This window comes from Procambarus clarkii, chromosome 25, assembly GCF_040958095.1.
Source record: "Procambarus clarkii isolate CNS0578487 chromosome 25, FALCON_Pclarkii_2.0, whole genome shotgun sequence".
NCBI lineage: Eukaryota > Metazoa > Arthropoda > Malacostraca > Decapoda > Cambaridae > Procambarus > Procambarus clarkii.
The window spans coordinates 22,773,700-22,798,934 of record NC_091174.1 but is presented as its reverse complement, the minus strand read 5'-3'; the positions used below and the strand labels follow the sequence as shown (position 1 = coordinate 22,798,934).

The 25,235-nt window shown below is 43.4% G+C and overlaps 1 protein-coding gene across 1 annotated transcript in view; it reads left to right on the top strand.

Moving 5' to 3' along the window:
• Positions 1-25,235, top strand: part of LOC123756330 (MAM and LDL-receptor class A domain-containing protein 1) — a gene marked incomplete in the record, with an annotated part of 412,433 nt that overhangs the window by 143,933 nt on the left and 243,265 nt on the right. The window contains 2 exon segments of the mRNA XM_069331355.1: positions 1,465-1,609; positions 8,805-8,888. Coding sequence (XP_069187456.1) covers positions 1,465-1,609; positions 8,805-8,888 — 229 coding nt within the window.

Genomic DNA, 25,235 nt, shown 5'->3' with positions numbered 1-25,235 from the left:
AAGAATGAGGTGATTTGGTAAAATGCTATGCCCAAGATTACTATCCGAGTGCCGGCGGTGGGGTGGTTCAAATAGCCTCGGCTATCACCTCATTTTGTCCGGTCGTGATGGTCAAGTGGATTAAGGCGTCTTGTACATACCAGTTGCGTTGCACCTGGGAGTATGGGTTCGAGTCACTTCTGGGGTGTGAGTTTTCAGTTGCATATTGTCCTGGGGACCATTCAGGCTTGTTCGCATTTGTGTTCCTCACGTGTGCCCCAAAGAATGAGGTGATTTGGTAAAATGCTATGCCCAAGATTACTATCCGAGTGCCGGCGGTGGGGTGGTTCAAATAGCCTCGGCTATCACCTCATTTTGTCCGGTCGTGATGGTCAAGTGGATTAAGGCGTCTTGTACATACCAGTTGCGTTGCACCTGGGAGTATGGGTTCGAGTCACTTCTGGGGTGTGAGTTTTCAGTTGCATATTGTCCTGGGGACCATTCAGGCTTGTTCGCATGAATAAAGTTAATCACATAAAATATGCAAGACAAGTCAACAAACAAAATAATATGAATAATCACTGGCAAATGAAAAGTTACGTTAAGGCAAGTAAGTTACAGTGATAGCAAAATAAAATATAAGTGGTGTTGGAATACGGGCTTCGAGCTGCCACCTCCCTTAGTACACGAAAGCCAAGGCTTAGTCTACCAGCGAGAGATGTCAACTGCTTGGAGCACTGAGATGTTCTGACGATACTGCCGCACTGCAGTCCAGACGTCGACTTGTGGTGGAGGCGGAGGGCAGGGGCGACGAGTCACCAGCCAATCAGCGACAGGCAGGCAGAGGATGAGCAGTTAGCTGGTTACGGCGGTGGTAGCAGGTGTCACTGTGTGCTGGGTACGATTTGCTCTCTGGGCAAAACGTTTGGCGATACTTGGTGGACGTATCTTCTATAGTATCTTGTATATTGACGTACTTATGTAGGGAAGAGCAGGCTCAATCTCTCTTGAAAGAGATTATCGTCACAATATATATATATATATATATATATATATATATATATATATATATATATATATATATATATATATATATATATATATAATGTATATATGTAAATATATATATATAATATTATATAAACTGAAAGATTCTTCCCCATTAATGATTCGAGCCTATCTCCTCTGTGTCCTCTCCTAACCGACCAGTGGACCCAAAACAAACAACGGGACAGTACGTCACTTTCGCGAGCCGCTTCCATTTTCTAGTACGACAATTTTGGGCTTTATGTAATGCATACGAGCGAAATGCGACGTTCTTTCTAGGAGGACGAGTTGCACCGATCATCAGGACATCACTATTTATTCATAGAGACCACTGTTTATGAAACCAATTTTCATAGGTAATGTGAGCATTTAGATTTTGAAGCTTTTAAAAAGCCACCCGAGATAGGCTTAGCTTCTGAGGAGGTTAATATCTTGCAGGAGGTTACGCCTATGTGGATAGCAGTTACCCCCGGCAACCTGGCGACTTGGCGTGGCTGGTCTCGGCGACTATGGCAGCTACACAGGACCCTCTCTGCCTCCGCTTCTGGCTCAACATGCACGGTGCAGGCGTGGGAGACTTCAGGTACTGTAGTCCCTCACTTCAGCTACTTTAGGTACTGTAGACCCTCACCTGAGCTACTTTAGGTACTGTTGACCCTCACCTGAGCTACTTTAGGTACTGTAGACCCTCACCTGAGATACTTTAGGTACTGTAGACCCTCACCTGAGCTACTTTAGGTACTGTTGACCCTCACCTGAGCTACTTTAGGTACTGTAGACCCCTCACCTGAGCTACTTTAGGTACTGTAGACCCTCACCTGAACACCTTCAGGTACTGTTCTCTATCACCTGAACACCTTCAGGAACTGTTCTTCATAACCTGAGCCGCTTCAGAAATTGTGCTCATGGTCACCTGAGCAGCTTAAGGTAATGTGCTCATGGTCACCTGAGCAGCTTAAGGTATTGTGCTCATGGTCACCTGAGCAGCTTAAGGTATTGTGCTCATGGTCACCTGAGCACCGTCCTGTTCACCGTGACATTGCTCAGTCCTATAGTACAGACAAATTAGCATTTGAGGAAGACCTTCACAATAAGAAGCTGGGACCAGCTGAGAATTACCTGACGTGTTGCTCCTGTGGTGGGAGGGAGTACCTGTTGTGCTGCACCTGTGGTGGGAGGGAGTACCTGTTGTGCTGCACCTGTGGTGGGAGGGAGTACCTGTTGTGCTGCTCCTGTGGTGGGAGGGAGTACCTGTTGTGTTGCACCTGTGGTGGGAGGGAGTACCTGTTGTGCTGCTCCTGTGGTGGGAGGGAGTACCTGTTGTGTTGCACCTGTGGTGGGAGGGAGTACCTGTTGTGCTGCTCCTGTGGTGGGAGGGAGTACCTGTTGTGCTGCACCTGTGGTGGGAGGGAGTACCTGTTGTGTTGCACATGTAGTGGGAGGGAGTACCTGTTGTGCTGCACCTGTGGTGGGAGGGAGTACCTGTTGTGCTGCACCTGTGGTGGGAGGGAGTACCTGTTTTGCTACACTTGTGGTGGGAGGCGTGGACGAATTGGCGAAGTAGAGCATCCCCCTCCATCGCTGAGATGGATGACAGATGGATGATTGGCGGGTGAGGAGTGATAATCTCGCGACCCGGGCATGGTTTCCGGTTATCCCATCCCTTTTATTGTGTGATTGTGTGGTGTAGAGGGTCCCCTACATTGGTGAGATGGTCAATGAGTTGGAACCCAATTCTTTGAGGTATCCCAAGGCACTCCTACCCCAGGGGCCATGTGTCTCAGACGCTATGGGAACAAAGGTGTATTGACCTGCCAGTCGCCTGTACCTGATTGATTTTGCTGTTTCCCTGTGGTTGGCCGCCCCACCTGTTTGATCAGCACCGAAGTGTATATAGGTGTCGGCCAGGGTGGATGCACATGTGTAGTCCCACACCAACTGTTTGCCCCTCTTCCAAGGGTATATTGTGATGCCATTTGGGCAAAGTGCGGGGTTATTCGAGTTTTGGCCTCCTAGGATGCGAGGTTCTCTTTTCGCTGGGCACTGAGCTGAGACGAGGCTCCTCTTGATGATTTCATTGACCTCGTTGTGTCTTGCATGCCAGCCCTTGGATTTTCTGCAGTGCAACCCATGCAGCCCATATTGGTTTGCTTCCACCCTGTTGCAAATACACATGTATTCAGTGTAAATTGCGGCACCAAGGCGGTGGTCCACTGCTACTCGAAGGGATTCTGGATCTAGACGCGTGCCCAAGCTGACATGGGTACTGCCAGGAAGAAGTCTCCTGCATGTGGGGCACGCACTGCTCCGAGGCGGGCTTTCTCTTTGTCTGATATTGCGGCTCTGAGCATGGACTCAGCTATTTTTTCCACTAGTGTGGAAAACAGTCCCAGCTGGAGTGTTTGTTATATATTGTTAATTCTCAGTTCCAACTATATATATATATATATATATATATATATATATATATATATATATATATATATATATATATATATATATATAGCAGCCATGTCCTTCCCAACAGGATCAGCAGGTGGGTTCACAAGACTAAAACCCAACCACCTCAAGCAAATGCTCAACCCTGCACTGGGTGACATTGCAAAGAACCTCTTGGTGGAACTAACTAGATTCACCAACACATGTCTAGCTGGCAACATACCAGCGTCCATAAGACCTATCTTTTTTGGAGCATCTCTCTGTGCTCTAAAGAAAAAGGATGGAGGGATCAGGCCAATAGCTGTGGGCAATTCTCTCCGGCGTCTCGTCGCAAAGGCAGCTGCAAGAACAGTTAGTGATGCAGCGGCCAACATGCTGAAGCCAAAACAGCTCGGGTTCGGCATTCCACAAGGGTGTGAGGCGGCAGCCCATGCAGCTCGAGCCTTCATCGCCAACATCACAGACGAAAAGGCCCTTATCAAGCTAGATTTAAAAAATGCCTTCAATTTGGTGCGGAGGGATGCTGTACTCCGTGCGGTTCATAGTCATTTCCCTTCCCTCTACCCTTTTGTACATTCATGCTACAGTATGGATCTTAAGCTACTTTTTGGCGAACATGAAATTGACTCGCAGGAAGGCGTCCAACAGGGTGTCCCCCTTGCTCCTCCTTTTCTGCTTAGTCATCAAACAAGTCACAGAGGTCCTGTCCAGCGAGCTTAACACTTTCGCGCTTTATATTAGAGATAACTCGTCACTGGTTTTTCTTACGATTCCGCATAACTGCCTACTTTTCTCGTCAATCGAAAAAATATTTCTATAAATTCCATTTTTAAACTGAAATGGATGGGGATACTTTTGTTTTGTAGAGAATTTATTTGCGAATTTTTTTGGTACCAGAATGAATATTATATCACATAAACTTCTATGAGTAAAAAAAAAAATACACAAAGTATGTTTGGGGGTGTGGCGAGCGTGTGGCAGTGGGTTCCCCTTTAGCCGTTGATATATCCAACACGTGGGAAATATTTGTATGTGTTATGTATATGTCTGTGTAGGGAATTTTACTGCGATCACTGTCATACAAATTATAAAATGTTTCAACAAGTATAAACATGACAAACATCAAACGAACAAAAACAATGCGTTCGTTTCTGCCGCGAACGCATACTGAGCGACGTGGTTCTATATTTGGCGCTTCTCTTACACATGCTTTGTACCAATGTTTACAGTTCATCTTATAGGAAATTTTATTGCGAACACATTGGTATAAAAAAGAAATACGTACATAGAAAAGTAGGGTCAGGAAACGTATAAACTTTCCAAGCATGATTTCCCCCCGGTGTTTTCGCCAGTGCGCTCGCGGCTAACTACTCTCCACTTCACACACTGTTGCGGGTGGGCAATTACCTATATTAAACATTCATATGCATATGTCCGTGTAGAGAATTTTATTGCGATTCCAATGATACCAAAATTAGCGATGTAGGACAACTGTAGGCTTCGCAACCATTAAGAAAGTGGAAACATTTTGTTGCTGTTTGGCGCTCTCGGCGAGTGATCTGCATAGTTTTTTATTTGGTGTTGATACTCCTTATGCTTGGGCGGCATTTTATAGGTATGCTCTGATAGACAATTTCATTGCGAACACAGTGATACCAAATTTAAATACGTGCGCCTTCAATTATTGTCAGGACAGTCAAAAGAGTGTACACTTTTTCGGTCTTACCGCGTAGGCGCGCGAAGTGCCGAAAGCATCTGGGGTATTGTTTTTTTTTGAGCGCCGAGAGCGCGAAAGTGTTAACATCTGGTTCTTGGATGGTGGTACCCTAGCTGGTTCCCAAGACTCCCTCCTGGAGGACATCAAAAAAATCCAGGAGCAAGGTGCAGTTTTAGGCCTCACCCTGAACCCTTCTAAATGTGAAATAATATGTTCCAACCAGGGCATCGTAGAGAGAATAGAGAGTCTTCTGCCAAATATCCATAAAACTAAACCTGAAGACAGCACACTCCTAGGAGCTCCCCTGGGGTTGAAAGCCATCGATGAGGTCCTTGATAAGAAAATCGCCGACCTTAAGAGGATGGATGGGAGGATTGAGGATATTGATGCTCATGATGCACTCTACCTCATCACCAGATATCTGTCCCTCCCCAGGTTAACCTACTTTCTGAGGTGTTCACCATCTTACAGTAGCCAAAAACTAAGTGAGTATGACCGGTTACTGAAATCAATGCTAGAAAAAGCCCTTAGCAGTTGGTATGGGACTACACGTGCGTATCAACCCTGTCTAACACCTACATTGACCTCAGTGTTGCACAACCAGGTGGCGCTGGCACCCAGAGGGAAGCAGCCAAATCCCGTAAGTATAGAGAACTGGATCGCCACTACAATTTTGTCCCCATTGCTTCTGAGACACTCGGCGCCTGGGGCAAAAGTGCTACCAGTTTTTTGAAGGAACTGGGTTCTAGGCTCATTGAAACAACAAAAGACCCTAGAGCTGCCAGCTTTCTTTTCCAGCGCCTCAGCGTGGCGATACAGAGGGGAAATGCGCACTGCATCCAGGGTTTCTGCCCGCCATCTGAGGAGCTGGAGGAACTTGACAACCTATGATAACCATCTTTGTAACCTATATGTAATTCCTTTTTTGTAACAAAGTTCAAATAAAGCAAATATATATATGTACATACAATAGAATGGGGGTGGTAGGAGAAGATAATATTAGTGTTCAGTGAGAAACCACAAGGTCTCCTCTGAATACTTTTATTTTCTTCTCCGAGGCTATGGGTCCCCACATTGGCACCAGAGGTGGTACCCTCAATTAAAATATATATATTATATATATATATATATATATATATATATATATATATATATATATATATATATATATATATATATATATATATATATATATAATATGCAACAACGATCACAAAAACACTGATCCAACTATGCAGAAAAAATACATGTGATAAATAAAGAATGCTAAACGCGTTTTCGGCTTATTTCGCCTTCATCAGAGCAAAATAGAATGAAGAAGGAAACGTGGTAGGCAAATCTTATACCCGCCAGGGCCTTTACTTATGGGTTCAGTTCCGAAGTGTCCAGATAGGTTTATATAATCGTTCAAAACCCTCAAAAAGCATAACTCTCTTCACATCACAAAGGTTGGTAAGTCCAATGCTGCTGTCATCATGAACAATGTCCAAAAAATGAAGCTGCTATTGGATGACAGAGACACTTACCTGTTAATAAAGACCCTATTGAAAACGTTATTGCAGATTTTTACAAACACTCTTAAAACCTTGCTCAAGAACGATAAGGAGTTGATTCCTAAGTTTCAAAGTCGTTCCCCTTCCCTATCATATCTATATGATCTTATTAAAACACGCAAACCCAATAATCCTGCAAGACCTCTTATTAGTTCTGTTGGATATGTGATATATAGACTTTCAAATGGCTTGTCCAAGTCTTGTTCACGGTAGTAGGTTTCATTTCCAACTCACACATAACAAACAACTTGGACTTGGTTAACAAGTTGTCTCGTTTGAAATTATATTTTGATTTTAAACTTGTGAGTTTTGATGTGACGGCTCTGCTCACTTGGGTTCCATTTGATGACCTGTTGGCGTTCTTAAGGGATCAACTCTCTAAATATAATTTAACTTTACCTACTAACACCAGTGTTGATCTCATAAATTTGTGCATTAAAGATAATTATTTCAGCTTTATTGATTCATTTTATAAACAAACATTTGGCATGGCGATGGGTAATCCCCGCTCCCCGGTTTTGAGTAATTTGAAATGGAGTGTTTTGAAACGAATATCTTACCCAAGGTTTTACCCTCGAATTTGGTGTGGTTTAGGTGCGTTGACGATATTTTATGCAGTTGGCCGGTTAACCATGACCAAACTGATTTTCTTGTGGATCTTAATTTGCTGGTTCCGTCAATGAAATTCACAATTGAGAATGAAGAGAATGGTGTTCAGCCTTTTTTAGACATCATGGTTCATTGAATCAGTAGGAGATTAAAATTCAATGTGTATAGGAAACCTACCATTGTGTGCTTGTATGTTCATTTTTACTTAAAATCATCATTTTCAGATTAAGCGGGCAGTATTTTCTGGAATGTTTCTCGGGGCCCTGTGAGTTTGCAGTTCGATTTTTTTGACGAAGAAATAACGAAAATATTTGAAATTGGGAAAAAGCTAAAATGCCCAAAATCGGTCTTAGATTTTGCGTTTGGTCAAGCAAAAAGGACTTTCTACACTCTCCCAAGTCTAAACCAAAACTAACAAACTCGCTGGTATTACCATATTTTGATGGACTAGTGAATCTTGCCCTAGCCTTGAAAAACCTTAATATTAACCTTGTGTTCAAAAATAATAATACAGTCAAGTCCATATTAATTAAGAACTCGCCCTCGTCTGTAGCAGGTTGTGTGTACTACATCCCTTGTAATGAGTGTGCATGTGTTTACATCGACCAGACTGGCAAATCTCTTTCCTCGCGTTTAAAACAACATTCATACATACTGTACTATTCGTACCTCCCAGCACTCCAGTGCCTTATATGTACATTCCAGTTTATGTGATCATTCTATCGACTTCAGAGAGGCGAAATGTGTTGTTAAAAGTAAGGGTTTCATTGAACGAAATGTGATCGAATCCGCTCTGATCAAACAAGGTAATAACAGCCTTAATATAAGCCCTGGTATTATGAGCTTCAATACAGCACGTCAATACAATATAGCATCCTTTCAACCTGTGTTTATTTATTTATTTATTTATTTATTTCCATCCAGCGGCAGTTATATATATTATCCAGTGTTTTTGTTTTGTACAGTTATCCTTATTTGCGCCTTTCCTTCGATTTTCTTGTCCCTTTTTATCCATAGGTTCCATACCCTATGTTTACTTGTATGGGGCAATAAGCCTTCTGCTCTTTCCTTCATTCTTACGTTCTAGGTGGTCAGGTGACCTGCCCCGGCGGGTATAAGGTCTGCCTACCACGTTTCTTTCAAGCGTGGAAAGAAGAAGAAACTTCTTTCTTTCTTTCTTTCTTTCTTTCTTTCTTTCTTGCGTTTACGGGCTCACCGTTGCCCGTGCTACATGAACATTTCGTTCCGAGTAGCTAAATCTAAAACAACAACAACAAGAACGTTTCTTTCTTCATTCTATTATGCTCTGATGAACGCGAATTGCACCGAAAACTCGCTTAACCTTCTCTATTTTTACATTTGTTTTTCGGGATATAACTTTATATATAAATTTTGATAATAGAGAATGCTTTAATGTTTCCTCTACTGATTACATGTCACATTTTCCTCCTCCTGACTAGGGTCCTTCGCATGACCGTGAACGGGTCTTCAGAAGCCCAGGAGCTGTGGAAACTTCGGGAAGGAGCCAGTTGGGGCACCGACACGTGAGTTATGGTTCAACACACACCTCCTGAGATCATGTTAGAGCAACACCTGTGTGTCGCTCCACTTACTGTGGGGGAGACTGACTTGTGGGATTTTCATGATTTATTTTAATTACTATTATTAATTAATATTATTTTAATATTATAATATTATAATAACAATAATAATATACTATTATTAATAAATGATTTATAATTTATTTCTATAGTAATTTATTTCGTTATTAATTTATTTATTTCGATGGCTGAATGAATGAAATCTAGATAAACCACAAGTAGTTTCCCTTCATTTTTTTTTGGGGGGGAGGGGGGGTTATTATGTGTTCAATCAAATCAAAGGTAATCGATTGGTAAAAATTTGTTACTACAGGTAAGTCTAAGATTTCAAGAATAGTTAGTATGGAGTTGTATGTCAGTTTAACTGTTTTGTAGAATGCAGCCGGGTTAATAGGCAATAGACACGTTCAGAACACGTAACCTGAAACTCTTCATGGATCGTGCCTCACGAGGCACGCGCCGTCGCTTAGGAATAAAGTTAACTGCAGAAGTCCTATTGGCCCATAAGCTGCGGCAGCTTTTCAAAACCGCCAATCTCATTCATATTCATGCCCAACCCACGCTTGAAACAATCAAGGGATCCTACTTTAATTACGTTATGCGGTAGTTGGTTCCACAAATCAACAACCCAGTTACCGAACCAGTATTTACCCAAGTCTTTCCTAAATCTAAACTTATCTAATTTATACGCATTGTTTCGTATTCTGTCTTGTGTTCATACTTTTAATACACTATTAATATCCCATTTGTTATGTCCATTCATCTACTTGTACACCTCTATCATATCACCCCAAATTCTTTGCCTTTCGAGAGAATTTAATTTAAGCTTTGTCAATCTTTCTTCATATGTCAGGTTAATAATTTGGGGGATTAATTTTGTCATCCTATGCTGGACGCGTTCATGTGAATTTATAACCATTTTTTTTTTTTTTAGTACGGTGACCAAACCGAACTGCATTATCTAAATAGGGCCTAATTAGAGTAAGATAAAACTGAAGAACACCACCAGATGTCTTATTACTAACACTTCGATTAATGAATCCCAGTGTCCTATTTGCCTTCTTAAAAACATTTATACATTGATTGTTTAGTTTTCAATTCTTACTAATCATAACTCCCAAATTCCCTTTGCAATCTGACCTCGCAATTTCATCCCCATCTACCTCGTATCTTGTAACTCTATCATCATTACCTAGCCTCAAAACCTTACATTCTTGAAGTGATAGTGAGTCGTGTTCAGTATTTATTTCCCTCCCAATTTTTGTATTATTGGCAAATTTGCAAATATGGTTGCTCAAACTGGAATTTAAATCATTTATATATATTATGAATTACAGAGGTCTCAGGACAGAGCCTTGAGGCACTCCACTTACAACATTTTCCCACTCTGACTTAACCCCATTTATACTAATTTTGTTTCCTTTGGGATAGCCATACCCTAATCCAACTTAGTATAGTAACCCCCAATACCGCGAGCCTCTAACTTTTTAATGTCTTTCGTGTGTGTCACTGCATCAAAGGCTTTGCTAAAGTCAAGGTACACAACATCACAAAACTTCCCACTATCAACTGCCTCAACTATGCTAGAATAAAATTATATCAAATTTGTTAAACATGAATGGCCATTTGTAAAACCATGTTGGGAATCATTTATTATTTTCTTTTTCAAGATGGAAACGAATAGTATTTGCAATTATCGATTCAGGTAACTTTCCCACAATAGACGTTAGGCTAACCGGCCGATAGTTTGACAAGTGATCTATCTCCTTTCTTAAAAATTGGTACCACATTAGCAGCCTTCAACGACTCTGGCACTCTGCCTGACTATAATAACTAATAATGCACCAGGTAATTTGTTGCTAATTTTTTTGTTAATGTTTCCTCCCTCTCAAATCCACCTGCCAAATAATTACATCGTAATACACAACAACATATATATGGCAGCTATGTCAGGAGGGAAAATATTATGGTAATTAAAGCTTTTAAAGCTTACCCATTCCGGTAGCTTGCCACGCTTTCTAACCGATCAACATAAAACTACATAAATGACCAAGTGTGCACAGTTATATCAAGTTAATCGGATATAGAACACTTCCCAAAGACTAGCGAAATCGTGCTGATGATTGGTGACTCTGGTGAAGTTTCACTTCACCAGTTTGAACTTCACTTGGTGAAGTTTCTCTGGGCACTTGAGCAAGGGCGTTAGCTGGGAAGACTGTAATTAATGGTCTCTCTCCTCCCCGTGAGAAAGGAGGGACGTGCTTCCTCGACCCCATCAAGCAACACTTTGTGTGATCGGTTCAATTTCCGCCCATTTATGTACAATGGCCCCTCCGTGGTGTCGCCTTGTCGTGGTGAGGGGCTCACGTACACCTCCCTGGGATCGGTGAGGGTTGCCTTTGGCCCCCGTCTCCTGCCCCTCTTTGGGTGGTGTACGTGCAGAAGGGCACCATGCAGGAACCTTGTGAGCTATTGGACCGCCCGCTGGAGGGGTAGCCTGTGAGGGGCCGCCGTGAGTGGATGGCGGGGTGTCTAGGCTGGGGCGATAGGGGAAATGGAGTCTTAGCACCATTGTGGAAGAATGGACGATGTAGTAGGACTCCCCTGTTGAAAAGGGGGAGCACCGCTGGGGACGACGCACCCTTCCTGCACTGGCCCATGCTCGATCTCCCTGGCTGCCCTGGTAGGTTGTATCCCAAGGTTCCAGGCCCCAAGTTTTTAGAACGACTGCTGAATGGATGACGACACGACCTCTCTTACCCAGGCTCATGGGGTGGGCGACCAGACCCCTGGGTCAGACTGTGATGGAAGACTGGGCTCTGTAGCCCCCCCCCCCTCTCCCGCTACATTGGGCCCAGACCGGACTACTCCCTCCCACTCCCCTCCCTTCTCTGTGGTAGGGTTGAGTTCCAACCCCTCTCTGGTGACCGTCTCGTCCCCTAGCACGGCTCCATCTCTCATTGTGACTACTGCGCACTATGACCCCTCTCTCTCTCTCTCTCTCTCTCTAGGGGTTCTCATCGCCATCCCCGCCACGGCCTCTCTCGTACTGTAACACCATAAAGGTGTTTTGGTTGTGTTTTGTATTCAATATATACATAGTACATGCGTCAGTCAGACAAAATTTTGAGTGGCATCAGGGTGTCTGACCCATACTCATACCTCTAAAGTGTTAATGACCACAAGTTGACCTGTGGTCAGGTCGTGTGATTTCACCTCGCTTCTGCTAAGCCGATAATAGCCGACAGTTGGTGGTGTCTTTCCATCAAACAAGCTGCTGGTTAATGTGTGGCTTGGTAGATGGCCTGGGGCTATTTACTTGTGGGTGGAGTTTAGCTCCCACTTTCGCAATAAATACCCAGGGAACTGTACACTCGAGAGCAGAGTATAGATAGCAGAGGATCGGCAGACGGGAGAACATCAGCAGACAGCAGCCGAGACAGTCTATCGGCCGGATTCTGCCTGTCAACTGTAGACCCCTCCCCCCCCCCCTTTCCTCTATTCTGCTTAGGCTCAGTCCTTGGTGAGTGAACGTTAAGGTGACTTAGTTTGTGTTTTCCAACCGTTAAGTGTTGTGTGATTATCAGGGGCAGACAGCTGTAGTGTCAAATGCCCAACAGACCACTGGAACATTATCTAACACAGTGCACAGTTACAAACCCATTAAGATTTCAACTTAGATTCAACAGAGCAGAAGTAGTTTTTAAGCACATATGGCAAAATCTTACTGAAGCGACCATACGAGTCATAAATACTCATACTCCGCCCAAGTAAAACAGAAACAAGCAACACTTAGTGGGCCAGCCAGAGGCTTAGGGTCCGCACAGGAATATCCCTGCAAAAAAAACAAAACAGCTGTAGTGTCCTCAATGTCTTGTGTAATGACTCACATTGTATAGTAATCCTGACATAGTAAACTGTAAGTTAGATTGCTTGAATTATGATACTCATCATGTTAAATATAACTGATGAATTTATTGTTTAAATTGTCTTTAATTTTGTTCCCAAGAGCTTTATGAGTTGAGGCGATAGACCCGCAAAGTTTACTGATTTTATACGAGTACATGGTTAGAGTTGGTATATGAACTACTTGGGTAATTTTGTGATAGACAAGTTCCATTCCTTTTCTTGTATGTACTGACTTAGGGTGGATGGTGGCAGCACTTTTTCTGCTTCTACTTATCTACCTTTCTACTGTCTTCCATCTTCTACTTCCCAGTGATCCCATTCTCTTCCTCTAACTTTCCCTTTCCCCCTTGACCACTCCTTCTTCACTCCTCCCTCCTACTTCTCTACCTGACACTCCTCTCTACTCCCAATACTCCTTACTCACACCTCCCTCGCCCCAACCCTCACTCATTATCTCATTATTCCTTTCTTATCATCTTTCATTTCTCGATACGTTACAGCACGCTTTCTTTCCATACTAATTCGTACCACGCCATGTTTGGTCCTGCTACATGGACTAAGTACTTTGATCACCATCATTTAGATTCTACTCCTCCTGTCGATTTCTACTTCCATAGGCACCTTGTTGATTCAGTAGATGCTTCTGTTACTTTTAACCCCACCCGCATGTGTGTCGTTGCTGCCCCTTCTCAAGATGCAGCTACCTGCTTGGCCGCTTTGTCTTGCGTTGGGAAGATCCCTGTTTGGGTCTCCAACAACGCTCGGTTAAATACCAGTGTTGGCACTATTCTCCTCTCACTCCATGTTGCAACCGGTGTTAGGAATCTACAGGACTGTCACGAAGATATTCGGCATATCCTCGAAGCCCAGGGCCATTCTGTCCTCCAGGTGGACACGTTTACTCGTGGCAGATGTCGTCTGCCCCTTTGGGTTGTGAAGATTACCTTTGATGGTCGGACACCTCCGCCCTCTGTTATTCTTGCTGGTGCCAGATGCTTCTTTCAAGAGTACATTCCCTCTCCTCGGCATTGTAATAAGTGCTGGAAGTTCGGATATGGTGCCCTCAGATGCTCCAGTACTCTCTCTCTCTCTCTGCCCCATGTATGGAGACGAAGGTCACTCTAAGTCGGAGTGCACTTCTCCCCGGGCTCTCTGCCTCAATTGCGGTGAGGTCCACCCTACCTTCTCCCGTGTGTGTATACATTATAAAGTTGAGGCAGCCGTCCTCAACTTGAAGCACAGAGAACGTTTGTCTTTTCCTGAGGCGAGGCGCCAAGTTCGCCGGTTCCCCCCTTTTGCTGGTATCTCTTATGCTCGTGTGTTGCTCTCTTTCTATTCTCGTCCTTCCCACCTCCCTCAGTCTCACAACCGTTTCCAAGTCCCCCTCCTATTTCTCTGTCTAGGGTTTCCTTTCTTTCAACCCAATCTGTCGTGTCTTCTGTGTTTTCTTTCTTATCTCCCTCCGATCCCCCTTCCCATCTTTCTCCCTCCATCTCTTAGCTCTCCACGCCGCCTGTCTGTACGGGCTGTTGTCCTTCACTCTCCCAGCGATCTTCGTGTTGTTTGCTCTCTTTTTCTTCTGTTGAGACGCTCGAGTCTGTTGCCCAGTACGTTGTTGATGAAACCCCTGTCTTTTTGAGTCAGAAGAGAAAGCCTTGCTCATCTCCTTCCTCTTCCTGGCCCCCCGACTCTGACTCAATTCTCCATCCCCTCCCGTTTTGGTGGTCGAGCCCCTGATCCTGCTATGGATGTTTCTTTGACCCCCGCTTTCCTCTCGGTTGCTGCTCTTGTAGAGGTGCGCTCCCCGGATCCTACCCCTCCTCCTCCTGCTATCCTTGACCCTCGGTTGTCTCCTCCTCCTCCAGACCCTGCTCATCTGCCTCTGGACTGTCCTCCCGCTCCCTTCCCTCCATCCTTACCCAGTTTACCCATGCCCCCTAACCCTGACTTCGCTGACCCTGATCCTGATCCTCAGCTTCTTTAACATGCTGTATTCCTTTTTACCCTTTGCTTCTTCGTTGTTCTCTGTTGCAGTCCTTTCTCTTTTTTGTCGATGTCTATTCTTCAATTGAATATTCGTGGCAATTACGCCAATTTCCATGAACTCCAACATCTGATTTCACAGTTCCCCCCCCCTTCCCCTTTGTGTCTGCGGAGTCTCCAGGAGCCGATGCTTGGTGCTCGTCCTGGTCGCTTCCGTGGCTATTCCGTTCTCTCTTCCCCTCTCAGCTTTTGCTGGGGCCCGTAACTCTCCTGCTCACTTGATTCGTTCTGATATTCCCTTCGTCCCCCTACTTTTTCCATCGCCTCTCCAATGTTCTGCTGCCCATGTCTTTGAGTAAATTATATATGGTTTGTTCCATTTATCTCCCCCCCAAATGTACCACTTTCTCTTCCCAATCCTAAACACCTACTGGATTCCATGCCAGAGCCTGTGCTCTTGCTGGGTGATTTCAATTGTCGACATGCCCTCTGGGGTGATGTTCTGACAAACGCACGGGGTCGCCTTCTTGAACCGTTCGTCCTCTCTTCTTCCCTGTCTCTTCTGAATTCTGGAGAGCCCACTCATTTGGACTCTAGAACTCGCACCCTTTCCTATCTTGATCTTTCTCTCTGCTCGTCGTCTCTTTACTTGGATTTCTCGTGGCAGGTTCTTGATGACCTACTTGGCAGTGACCATTTCCCAATCCTTGTTATCTTTTTCTCTTTTCACTCTCTCTCTCCTTCCCTATAGTGAAGAACTCTAGGAACTCCAGGATATAATCTATGTCGTGGTCTATCGCGAGAGCTTGTGTGTGGGAACACCCACTGCATAGGTTCAAACCTTTATCATGGCTCCTATGGATTTTTTCATTATTATTATTATTATTATTATTATTATTATTATTATTATTATTATTATTATTATTATTATTATTATTATTATTATAAGCCTAAAATGTATTGTATGTAAAAACTGGCTGCATGCCCCCGACACAATGAATTATTATTTTTAATTACATACGCCTGTCCGGACTGAAGGAGGGTGCCTCTCAGGGACATACTTCGAGTAGCTTAGTTGATAATCGGAAGTGTGATCTATCTTGGGTTGGATGACATCGCCCCTTGATACCTTGGGATGTAAAGGGGCGTACAAACTTGGCCATTTTCTTATTTGGGGCTTCTATCTCTCTATCTACTGCTCTTGCATGTTGGTTTAATTGGAAGAGGATTTCTCCAAATATATTTGTTTTGCATTGAAGTAAATTTTAACAAAGTTAACTATAACAGACATTAAACGTATTCTAGTTTACATAACATTTCGATCCTGAAAGGATCATTCTCACCTGAAGAATGACAAGAATTAATAAACATCTAATTTATATACCTAAGAGGACACTTACATAAAAAATTATAGCAAGTGTTGGGCAAATGAAAACTAAATTATGATTTAAAGTATGTCAGGTATTTCAGCCAAAGAAAATAAAACTATGATTACAGAAAAAATTCAGGTGATGAGCCAGTGAATATTATTAGACTGGGTGGGGGGAGGGGGGGGGGGAGATGTTCAGTAGTGGATAAAATTATGTTCACTGACCAGCCAATCATCTCAAGTGACATGCTGGGAATGCCGTTCTCTGCAGTAACGTTATTAGGCTGTTGGTGTTCAGGTCTTGTTCTCATTCTGTGCTAGATTAAATAATTGTGCTATTTGGGCGTTTGTGGTAGTTTGCTCTGCTTTTATGTGTAAATTTTCAATAGTTTTGCAAACTTCTTATGTCTTGGGTTTTGTCTATTATAAAGTTGTCTTTATTCAACATGTTTCTTGTTCAGGTGATGGCATGGGCTTCTCTCACGTAACTTTTAAGAGCATCGGATTGAAGAGTCATGCTGGATAAGAACACATGTATAATAGACAACGCCCAAGCATCCCACTTCGAGACCTAACACAGGCATATAATACTTTTTCGCTACCAAAACTCTATGACCTCTTCAAACCACTTTTGCTAACCTCCAACAAGCCTATCTAGTATGTTCATTTAGTTTCGAAAAGAAAGCAAAATGCACAATCCTTATCCGCACTGCTTTCAACACAGTTATTGATGCCCTACAAAACACATCATCACTCATACATGACAATGATGATTGTAATACCATCAATGTCACAGAGATTTTAAATAGATCTGGCACCAAAGCTCTTAAGATACTCCTCTCTTTCAGAAGCCAGCAAAATCTTGCTACAGGGCGCAACATTCCATAATATAAATATTCCAACTTACTTCATCTGGTCGGTAAAAATGTTTCAATTTTGTTCAGTGCTTTAAGTTTTACAAATACACACATGACAACATTTTGTGAGGAATCAAAATCGTGCTGTAAATGTTTCGAACAGGGACACTTGTAGGCTAGCTGCAACACCACAATACTCAAATGCAAACACTGTAAAGGCCCTCACTCTGTAGTACACATCACCTGCACAATTAGAAAAACAACTTTTCAAAAATCTACGCAACAAACAGCCTCGAACTTAAACTCGCAATCTCGATACCCGTTCTTCCCATCAACCCCTGCAGCCATCCACAGTACACACAGCAAAGTAACATGTTACACTCAGGTGCTGTCAGACACCAGCACAATATACACCACCATCAAAACAACCATCTTGGTTGTGAGATTTTTCGTCATGATTATTCTAGTATTACATCCGTCAACTTTAAACTGAAAGTCTAGATGGGCCTCCTGAGGAAGGACTTGCTTAGCTAACACGCTAAGTGAAGTAAGCAGCTCATTCCCAACTCTAGAGACCATAGAACAAATGACTAGGCGAGAGCATACGCCAAGACCTCAAACGTTTGAGATCCCTTACACTAGGCCGCCAACCTTCGTAAATTGCTAAAACGAATGTAACGAGTAGGTCACGGATTCTCAAACCAATATTTATTGATGTGTGGTGCTATGAATTCAGCTCTAAGCTCAAGAGGCAGTCTCAAGTGAATAGCAATAATAATTTAAGCCAACATGGCAGAACAAATGTAAATCAATGATGTGTGGGGTGTACGAAGAGACTGTTCAACATATCAATACAGTCTGTTCAACAAAGTATATACTACTACAACAACGACAAATATAAATGATGTTACTCGAAATCCTTCCTGTGACTAGATAAATAATACCTTTACGAAAGCTAGACACCATGCAGCGACGAGTCTGACTACAGGTTCCTTCCTGCAATCGCGTTGTGCTGCATAAATTAACTAACTTGAATATACTGAGTGATTAAAGAGGAATCAATCAAGCAAAACATACTAATCTCTAATCACTAATGCAACAACTACAAAGTAGGTTAGGAGACAATTCTCCTGCAACCTCTTATCAGTTACTTAATGCTTCTTGCAGCCCTCCCCTGCAATAGCAGTTGCAATGCAATCAAACTAGTAGCCTATCAATGACATTAGAATGACTAATGGGGTTACTGGCAACTCCAGCAACCCTCCTAATTTAAATTCTTATGTTAACACTTCGTCCCTCGGACGATCAACAATGACTAATTGATTACGTTAATATTAAAGTAACACGTTAACTTAATCTTGTCTCCCACAGACAAATTAAACTGTACAACTGTCACTCATAACTTGGAATTACACAAACCTTTACCCGTCGAGCGTGCAGTGAGTAACCTCTGTACTACGGACAGCTGATTAATCCCAACGCGAGTTACGTTATCGGTTACTATCGTCCACTTGATAGTTTGCTACAATTCTATGTCCAAAGCGCTAAGAGAACGGCAATCACTCTTGAATACCTTCGAGCAATGAATTACCATCTCGAAGATCAAATAATTATACACAATTATGTTACCTTTCACACTGGCTCAACAAATATAACATCAACAACATGAATTCCCTCTGGGGTCTTCCATACCCCGATGAACTCAGCTGGCTAGTACACTATCCCACGGACAGATAACTAATCACCACGTCTACGTTACTTAATAATAACTTTAACCTCCCAAGAGTAAAAAAAAATTCCTGTCCAACTGACAAATATTAATAACCGACGTTACATTAATGCAACAATGTAGCCTGCATGTGAATTGATCAATCCTAATCGGAGTTAACTACCTTAACTTCCGTTTCCCCCCCCTCTCCCTGTCCAGCTCGTTGTTGCCGTGAGGGGGCTTGGTGGGCGGCTGCCGGAGTGTGATGCTCCTTAAGACAGTCCTCTGTCCTTTTGTAGCCTTGTGCTCCTGCTGCTGCCCTCTCTAATTCTGCTGGACACCTTTTCCTTTTGTTTCGATTTTCTCCCCCTCTCTTCTCCTTTCCCGTTGTCATTTCCCGCTGACCTTGTGCCTTGGATCACTATTTTGGCTTTTTTTCGTTTTGACGCCCGGGTGTTTGAGGAGGCATACTCTTGCACCTGTAGAACTGTAGTACCCAACGTTTCGAGCGAGGGAAACCTTCTATTGTCAATCCCCCTTTCGTCACTGAACCCGATCTCAACGGACTGACGGTTCTTAAGGTGGCATTTGCGGGGCGAATACTCACGACGCACCCCTAGGGGGCCCCGGTATGATCAGCGATAGCTTCTTTTTGGGTGTTCTGCTTCTAATTGTGGCTCCATGGTGGGTGTGGGGGCACATTCGAGAATGAAAGTGTTACTTCTCGTCTTTGACTGTGAATGTTCCTCTTGTACCTTCTCAGGCTCGTGGGATGGGCGACCAAGCCCCTGAGTCGGACTGTATTGGAAGACCGGGCTCTGTAGCCCCCGCTGCATTGGGCCCCGACGTTGCTCCTCCTTTGAGCCTCCTGACTACTCCCCTTGGCTCCGCTCCCTTCTCTGTAGTTGGGTCGAGCCACAAGCCGCCAGTGGTGACCACCTCGTCCCCTGGCACGGCTCGGTCTCTCATTGTGACTACTGCGCCTTTTAACCCCTATTTATCAGGGGGTTCTCAACGCCCTCTGCGCCACGGCCGCACTCACTCGATTCCTTCCCGTACTGATGCATATCAAACCTTGTTTGGTCCCGCTTCGTGGGCCAAATACTTTGATCTCCTTCCTCTTGACTCAATGCCTCCTGACGATTTTTCCCTCCATAGGCATCTTGTTGATTCCGTAGATGCCTCTGTTACCTTCAACCCCACCCGTCTCGGTACACATGTCATTGCTGCTCCTTCTCAGGATGCAGCCTCCTGCTTGGCTGCCTTGTCCTGCCTTGTTGAGACCCCTGTTCGGGTCTCTAAGAATACTCGGTTGAATGCCAGTGTTGGCACTATTCTCCCCCCCCCCCATGTTGCAACCGGTGTTCGGAATCTACAGGACTGTCACGAAGATATTCGGCATATCCTCGAAGCCCAGGGTCATTCTGTCCTCCAGGTAGACACGTTTACTCGTCCCCCTCGTGGTCGTCGCCATCAGCCCTTTCGGGTTGTGAAGATTACCTTTGATGGTAGGACCATTCCGCCCTCTGTCATTCTTGCTGGTGCCAGGTTGTTGGAAATAACCAACAGTTTTATACATCTTTGTATTTTATGCAACCTTTGTATTAACCACAAGTAGTTACTAAAATTACTAACTTGTAGATTTGATCATTATCATGATTTATTTAAGCATATTGCCAGATTCTTGCTAGTCAGAGTGACGACGCGAGGAACGACCGGCAGTAACATGAATTCTCTCCACATTTAGTTGGATTTATAACAGAGTCCAGTTTATCATTTCCTTTACTAAAAATAGTTACTTACTAATAAGTTTAATTTCGTAGTATACTACTACTTACTGGAACTCCTTTGTTGATATTAAATTGTTGTTATTAAGTTGATATTAAACATTCTAGAGGAAATTACTTTAATGTAAATGATTTTACCTTAATTTCCTCGATTAGCTGCACAACTTTAATAAGCCAATTTATGTTCCGCGAAATTCTATTTTATCACCGAAGAATTTAATGTGATATTAATACTCGTCACTACCTCTTCCTTCCTTTGTCAATTGCGATATATACATATCCATTTACGCTCGAGATGTCTATCGAGAGCCGCGCATGCGCAATAAGGAAGACGGGTGAGCGTCACCAGACACAGAACGAGAGAGCACGACTCGGACGCCATTGACAGCGTGTAGCAGAGCTACGTTTTGATCCTACTTATTTCGCTCCCACGACCAGTAGAGCGATGCCACGTTATCTGACATGATATAGCCGTGTCCCAGACTAGCATATCTGCAATTCCAAAGTCAACGCCTTTCAAGCAGCAGCTGGAGGACGAAGAATTGCTCAAGTCTCCACATCAACGGACACGCGGCTCGGCAGCTAGGTTCACCTGTTTGTTATCATGTTGCCACAGATAACATTTAGACTAGTTGTCGTTAGGCCGTATATAAAATAATAAAATCCTGTACGTGTCTTTAGCAAACTTACCATCTAAATAGATGATTATTTTCATTCTTTTCTACAGAAGGAATTTATAGTGCTTGAATATAAATTGCACAGATATTGGCTGAAGATTTATACAGTTATCCTTATAATTAAGGATGCATTTGTAGTTACCTATTATGTAGAAGATTTCTACAATGTAATTGTCTTTCAGTACCAAGGCGACGCCAACTGAGGTGTTAGGCTTCCCCACCTTCTCATGTGCAACAATTTGCCCTATGCAACACGTCGTCGGTGGAGCGTGGCAACTGATTACCCCTCTCTAGATTTACAGCTAAGCTGTCCCTTTTTTATCTGTAGCAATAACTCTGTAGTTACAGTAGTGATCTCCCAAAGATATCTATTATATTAACCCATTGATCTATATACTGTACTATTCTATCCAGCAGTATATTGAGGTGCATTTATCTCCAATTAATCTATTACAATCAACCTTATTTACTTTCATAATTTATTTACTCTGGTGAAGAACCAGCACCAGAATACTGCTAGGGATGTATTAATCTTTTAGCATGTAACCCCTCAATTTTGTGTAGGTTAATTTGACTCCATTTATATAAGAAATACAGTTTCACTAAGATCCATAGGACACTAGTTCTTGGGATCAGTTTTTCCATTGTCATATTTTGTTTTCCACTTTTTCTCAAAAAGTGGTTCTTCATAGCTATCGAAGTATATATTTAATTATTAGTTATTGGAGTCAGGTTTTCCCCCACACAGGTGCTCTGTCCAGGAGTACATTCCATCTCCTCGGCTCTGTAATAAGTGGAGGTTTGGGCATGGAGTCCTCCGCTGCTCCAATACTGTCTCCCTCTGTCCTGTGTGTGGGAACGAAGGTCACTCTAAGTCGGAGTGCACTTCTTCCCAGGCTCGCTGCCACAATTGCGGTGAGGCCCACCCTGCCTTCTCCCGCGCATTTGTGCATTACAAGCTTGAGGCAGCAGTCCTCAACTTGAAGCACCGGGAACGTTTGTCTTTTCCTGAGGCGAGGCGCCAAGTTCGCCGTCTCCTGCCTTACCCTAACGTCTCTTATTTTCGCTTGTTGCGCTTTTCCTCTCCTCGTCCTTCCCGCCTTCCTCGGTCTCACAACCGTTTCCGGGCCTTAGACCCAGACACGCCCACCGCCGCCACCTTTGTTCTTTTGAGTTCTGTTCCGAAGGGTCCCCCCTCATTGCTCTCTGACTGGGGTTACCCTTCTTTCTACCCAGTCTGTCGTGTCTCCTGTGTCTTCTTCCTCGTCTCCCTTCAATCCTCCTTCCCGTCCTTCTCCTCCGTCTATTGGCTCTCCACGCCGCCTGTCGGTGTGAGCTGATGTCCATCACTCTCCCAACGGCCATCGTGTCTGCTCTCGTACTGCTTCTCCTGTTGAGAGGCTAGAATCTGTTGCCCAGTACGTTGTTGCTTGGACGCCTGTCTCTTTGAGTCAGAAGCGTAAGCCTGGCTCCTCTCCTTCCTCCTCCCCGGCAGGTACGAAGGCTTTGCTTTCTTCCTCGGCCCCTACCTCTGACTCTCTCGCTCCTTCCCTTCCCGTATCGTCAGATACGGGAAGGGAATGTTATCGAAACATTCTTCTACATTCTTATTGGTTTTCTACATTCCTCACTCGTCCTGTCTAAACTTGATAATATGGTTGCCCTTCTTACTCGTCTACTTCTCCATTTACTCTTCGCCGTCTTGATGCATTGCATCATACTGGGTTGCGCCTCAGCTCTGGTGCCTTTCTTTCGACTCCAGTTTTCAGCTTGTATGTTGACACTAGTTTCCTATCTCTCCAGGACCGCTGTGATCGCTACTGTCTTCGCTATCTTGCGCGGTCCTTGCAAAATCCTTCCTCTCGCCTCTGTCGTGCTTTGACTTTTACCCCTCCTGTAGTTCCTGTTCCTCTTCACCACCTCCCTCTTTCTGTCCGGCTATCTCGCTTACAGGTCTCTCTTTCCATTCGTCTTTTTCATATTTCTCCTCGAATTGTTCCTTCCTTGCCCCCATGAAGGATCCCCCTTCCGAAGTTTTGTACATCCTTGACCCGCATTGCTAAAGCTTTTACTCCACCGACGGTAATGAAACGTCTTTTTCTTGAGCACTTTTCTTCACACTCTCACTTTGTTTCCATCTTCACCGATGTGTCTAAGTCCGCGGACGGTGTGGGCTACTCCGTTGTTTTTCATGACCGCACTTATATGTGTCGCCTTCCTTCGGAGACTAGCATCTTCACAGTGAAACTTTATGCTATTCTCCATGCTCTATCTCTTTCTCTCTGGTTGTCCTTGTTGTTGAATGTCCTGACTTATTGGACGAGCATGTGTTTTGCTTTCCGACTGTCCCCCGCGGTCACTTGTCCCTCCATATAATTCTTGGTGACTCGGATACTTTAGATATAGTTCGCCTTATGCGTTTTTGATCTCGTATTGGCATCCTTGGTGATATTTAGCGCCCTCTGATTATTCCGTTCATTTAATGGTGCTACATAGCCATCCCAGTTTGGTGCCTTCTTTTTGATAATTACTTACTTCCGTGATACTTTTATTACCTGTCCAACTGACAGATAATTTGCTACAGACAGTACTTAAATGAAAGACTGCAGCCATCCCGGAATTCATACAATACTATCTGACTTCGCGTGAAGTGACTGCTTGACTAGGCTTCCTGAATAACCAAACCAGCTGTTCCTTGGAAAATAATTAACCCAAACGTATCTTACATTAGTTCAAATCTTCTTATGAACAATTTCTTTATAAGCATTGGGTGTTCCCTTGGTTACGTTACATTAATTGCCCACTCAATGTTCATTGAATACTGGACTTGGATAAACAACCATATATACAGAATAATAACAGCAAGTACTCGTCCCACTGACGAGGTCACCCACGACACAGTAAATCACAACACTCGGTGATCTAACACTATTACAATCCGATTGCAATTTGCAATTACTGCAGAACACCAGTAATTTTGTATTTATTTTTTATTTTTACATGCATGCATGTAAAAATAAAAATGCGTGCATGCGTATAAATACAATAAAACGAAAACAAAACAAACTACACAAACACAAATTACAAAATCACAGAAGTACAAAATTACAAATACATTAAATACCGGCCTGAAGGGCCGACAACAAAAATTAACGAGAAACACAAACACAATGCAGCCAGTACAGAAATAACAACAATACAAAACATGAGGGTAGCATTTGCTAGACACGCAAGCATGCGTATAAATACAATAAACCGAGAACAAACCAAACAGAACACAAATCACAAAAAGTACAAAAGCACATAAAATACCAGCCTGAAGAACCGACAACAAAAAACCAACGTAATGCAAGATAGTACAAAAAGAACAGTGCAATACATGTCTTTCTTGTTTAAGTATACAGGCAAGCATGCGTTCAATTACAATACAACGAGAACAGACAAACAGAGCACAAAATCACAAATTACAAAGTCACAAAAAACACAAAAGTACAAATTAACATATACACAAAATACCGTCCTGAAGGGCCGACAACAAAAACACAGCAATAAGCATAAACACAATGCAATACCAGTCTCCGTGGTGTAGTGGTAAGACACTCGCCTGGCGTTCCGCGAGGGCTTTGTCATGGGTTCGTATCCTGGCCGGAGAGGATTTACTGGGCACAAATCCTTAACTGTAGCCTCTGTTTAACTCAACAGTAAAATGTATACTTGGTTGTAACAACGATTCTTCGCGGCGGGGATCGTATTCCAGGGACCTGCACGAAACGCTACGCGTACTAGTGGCTGTACAAGAATGTAACAACTCTTGTATATATAAAAAAATACAGTACCAAAATAACAACAGTACTAGACAGGAGGCTACGTTAGTGTTACATGCAAGCATGCGTACAAGGACAATAAAACGAGAACAAAACAGACAGAACACAAATCACAAAAGCAAAAAAGTACAAAATTACAAATACACAAAACACCGGCCTGAAGGGCGCCCTTCGAC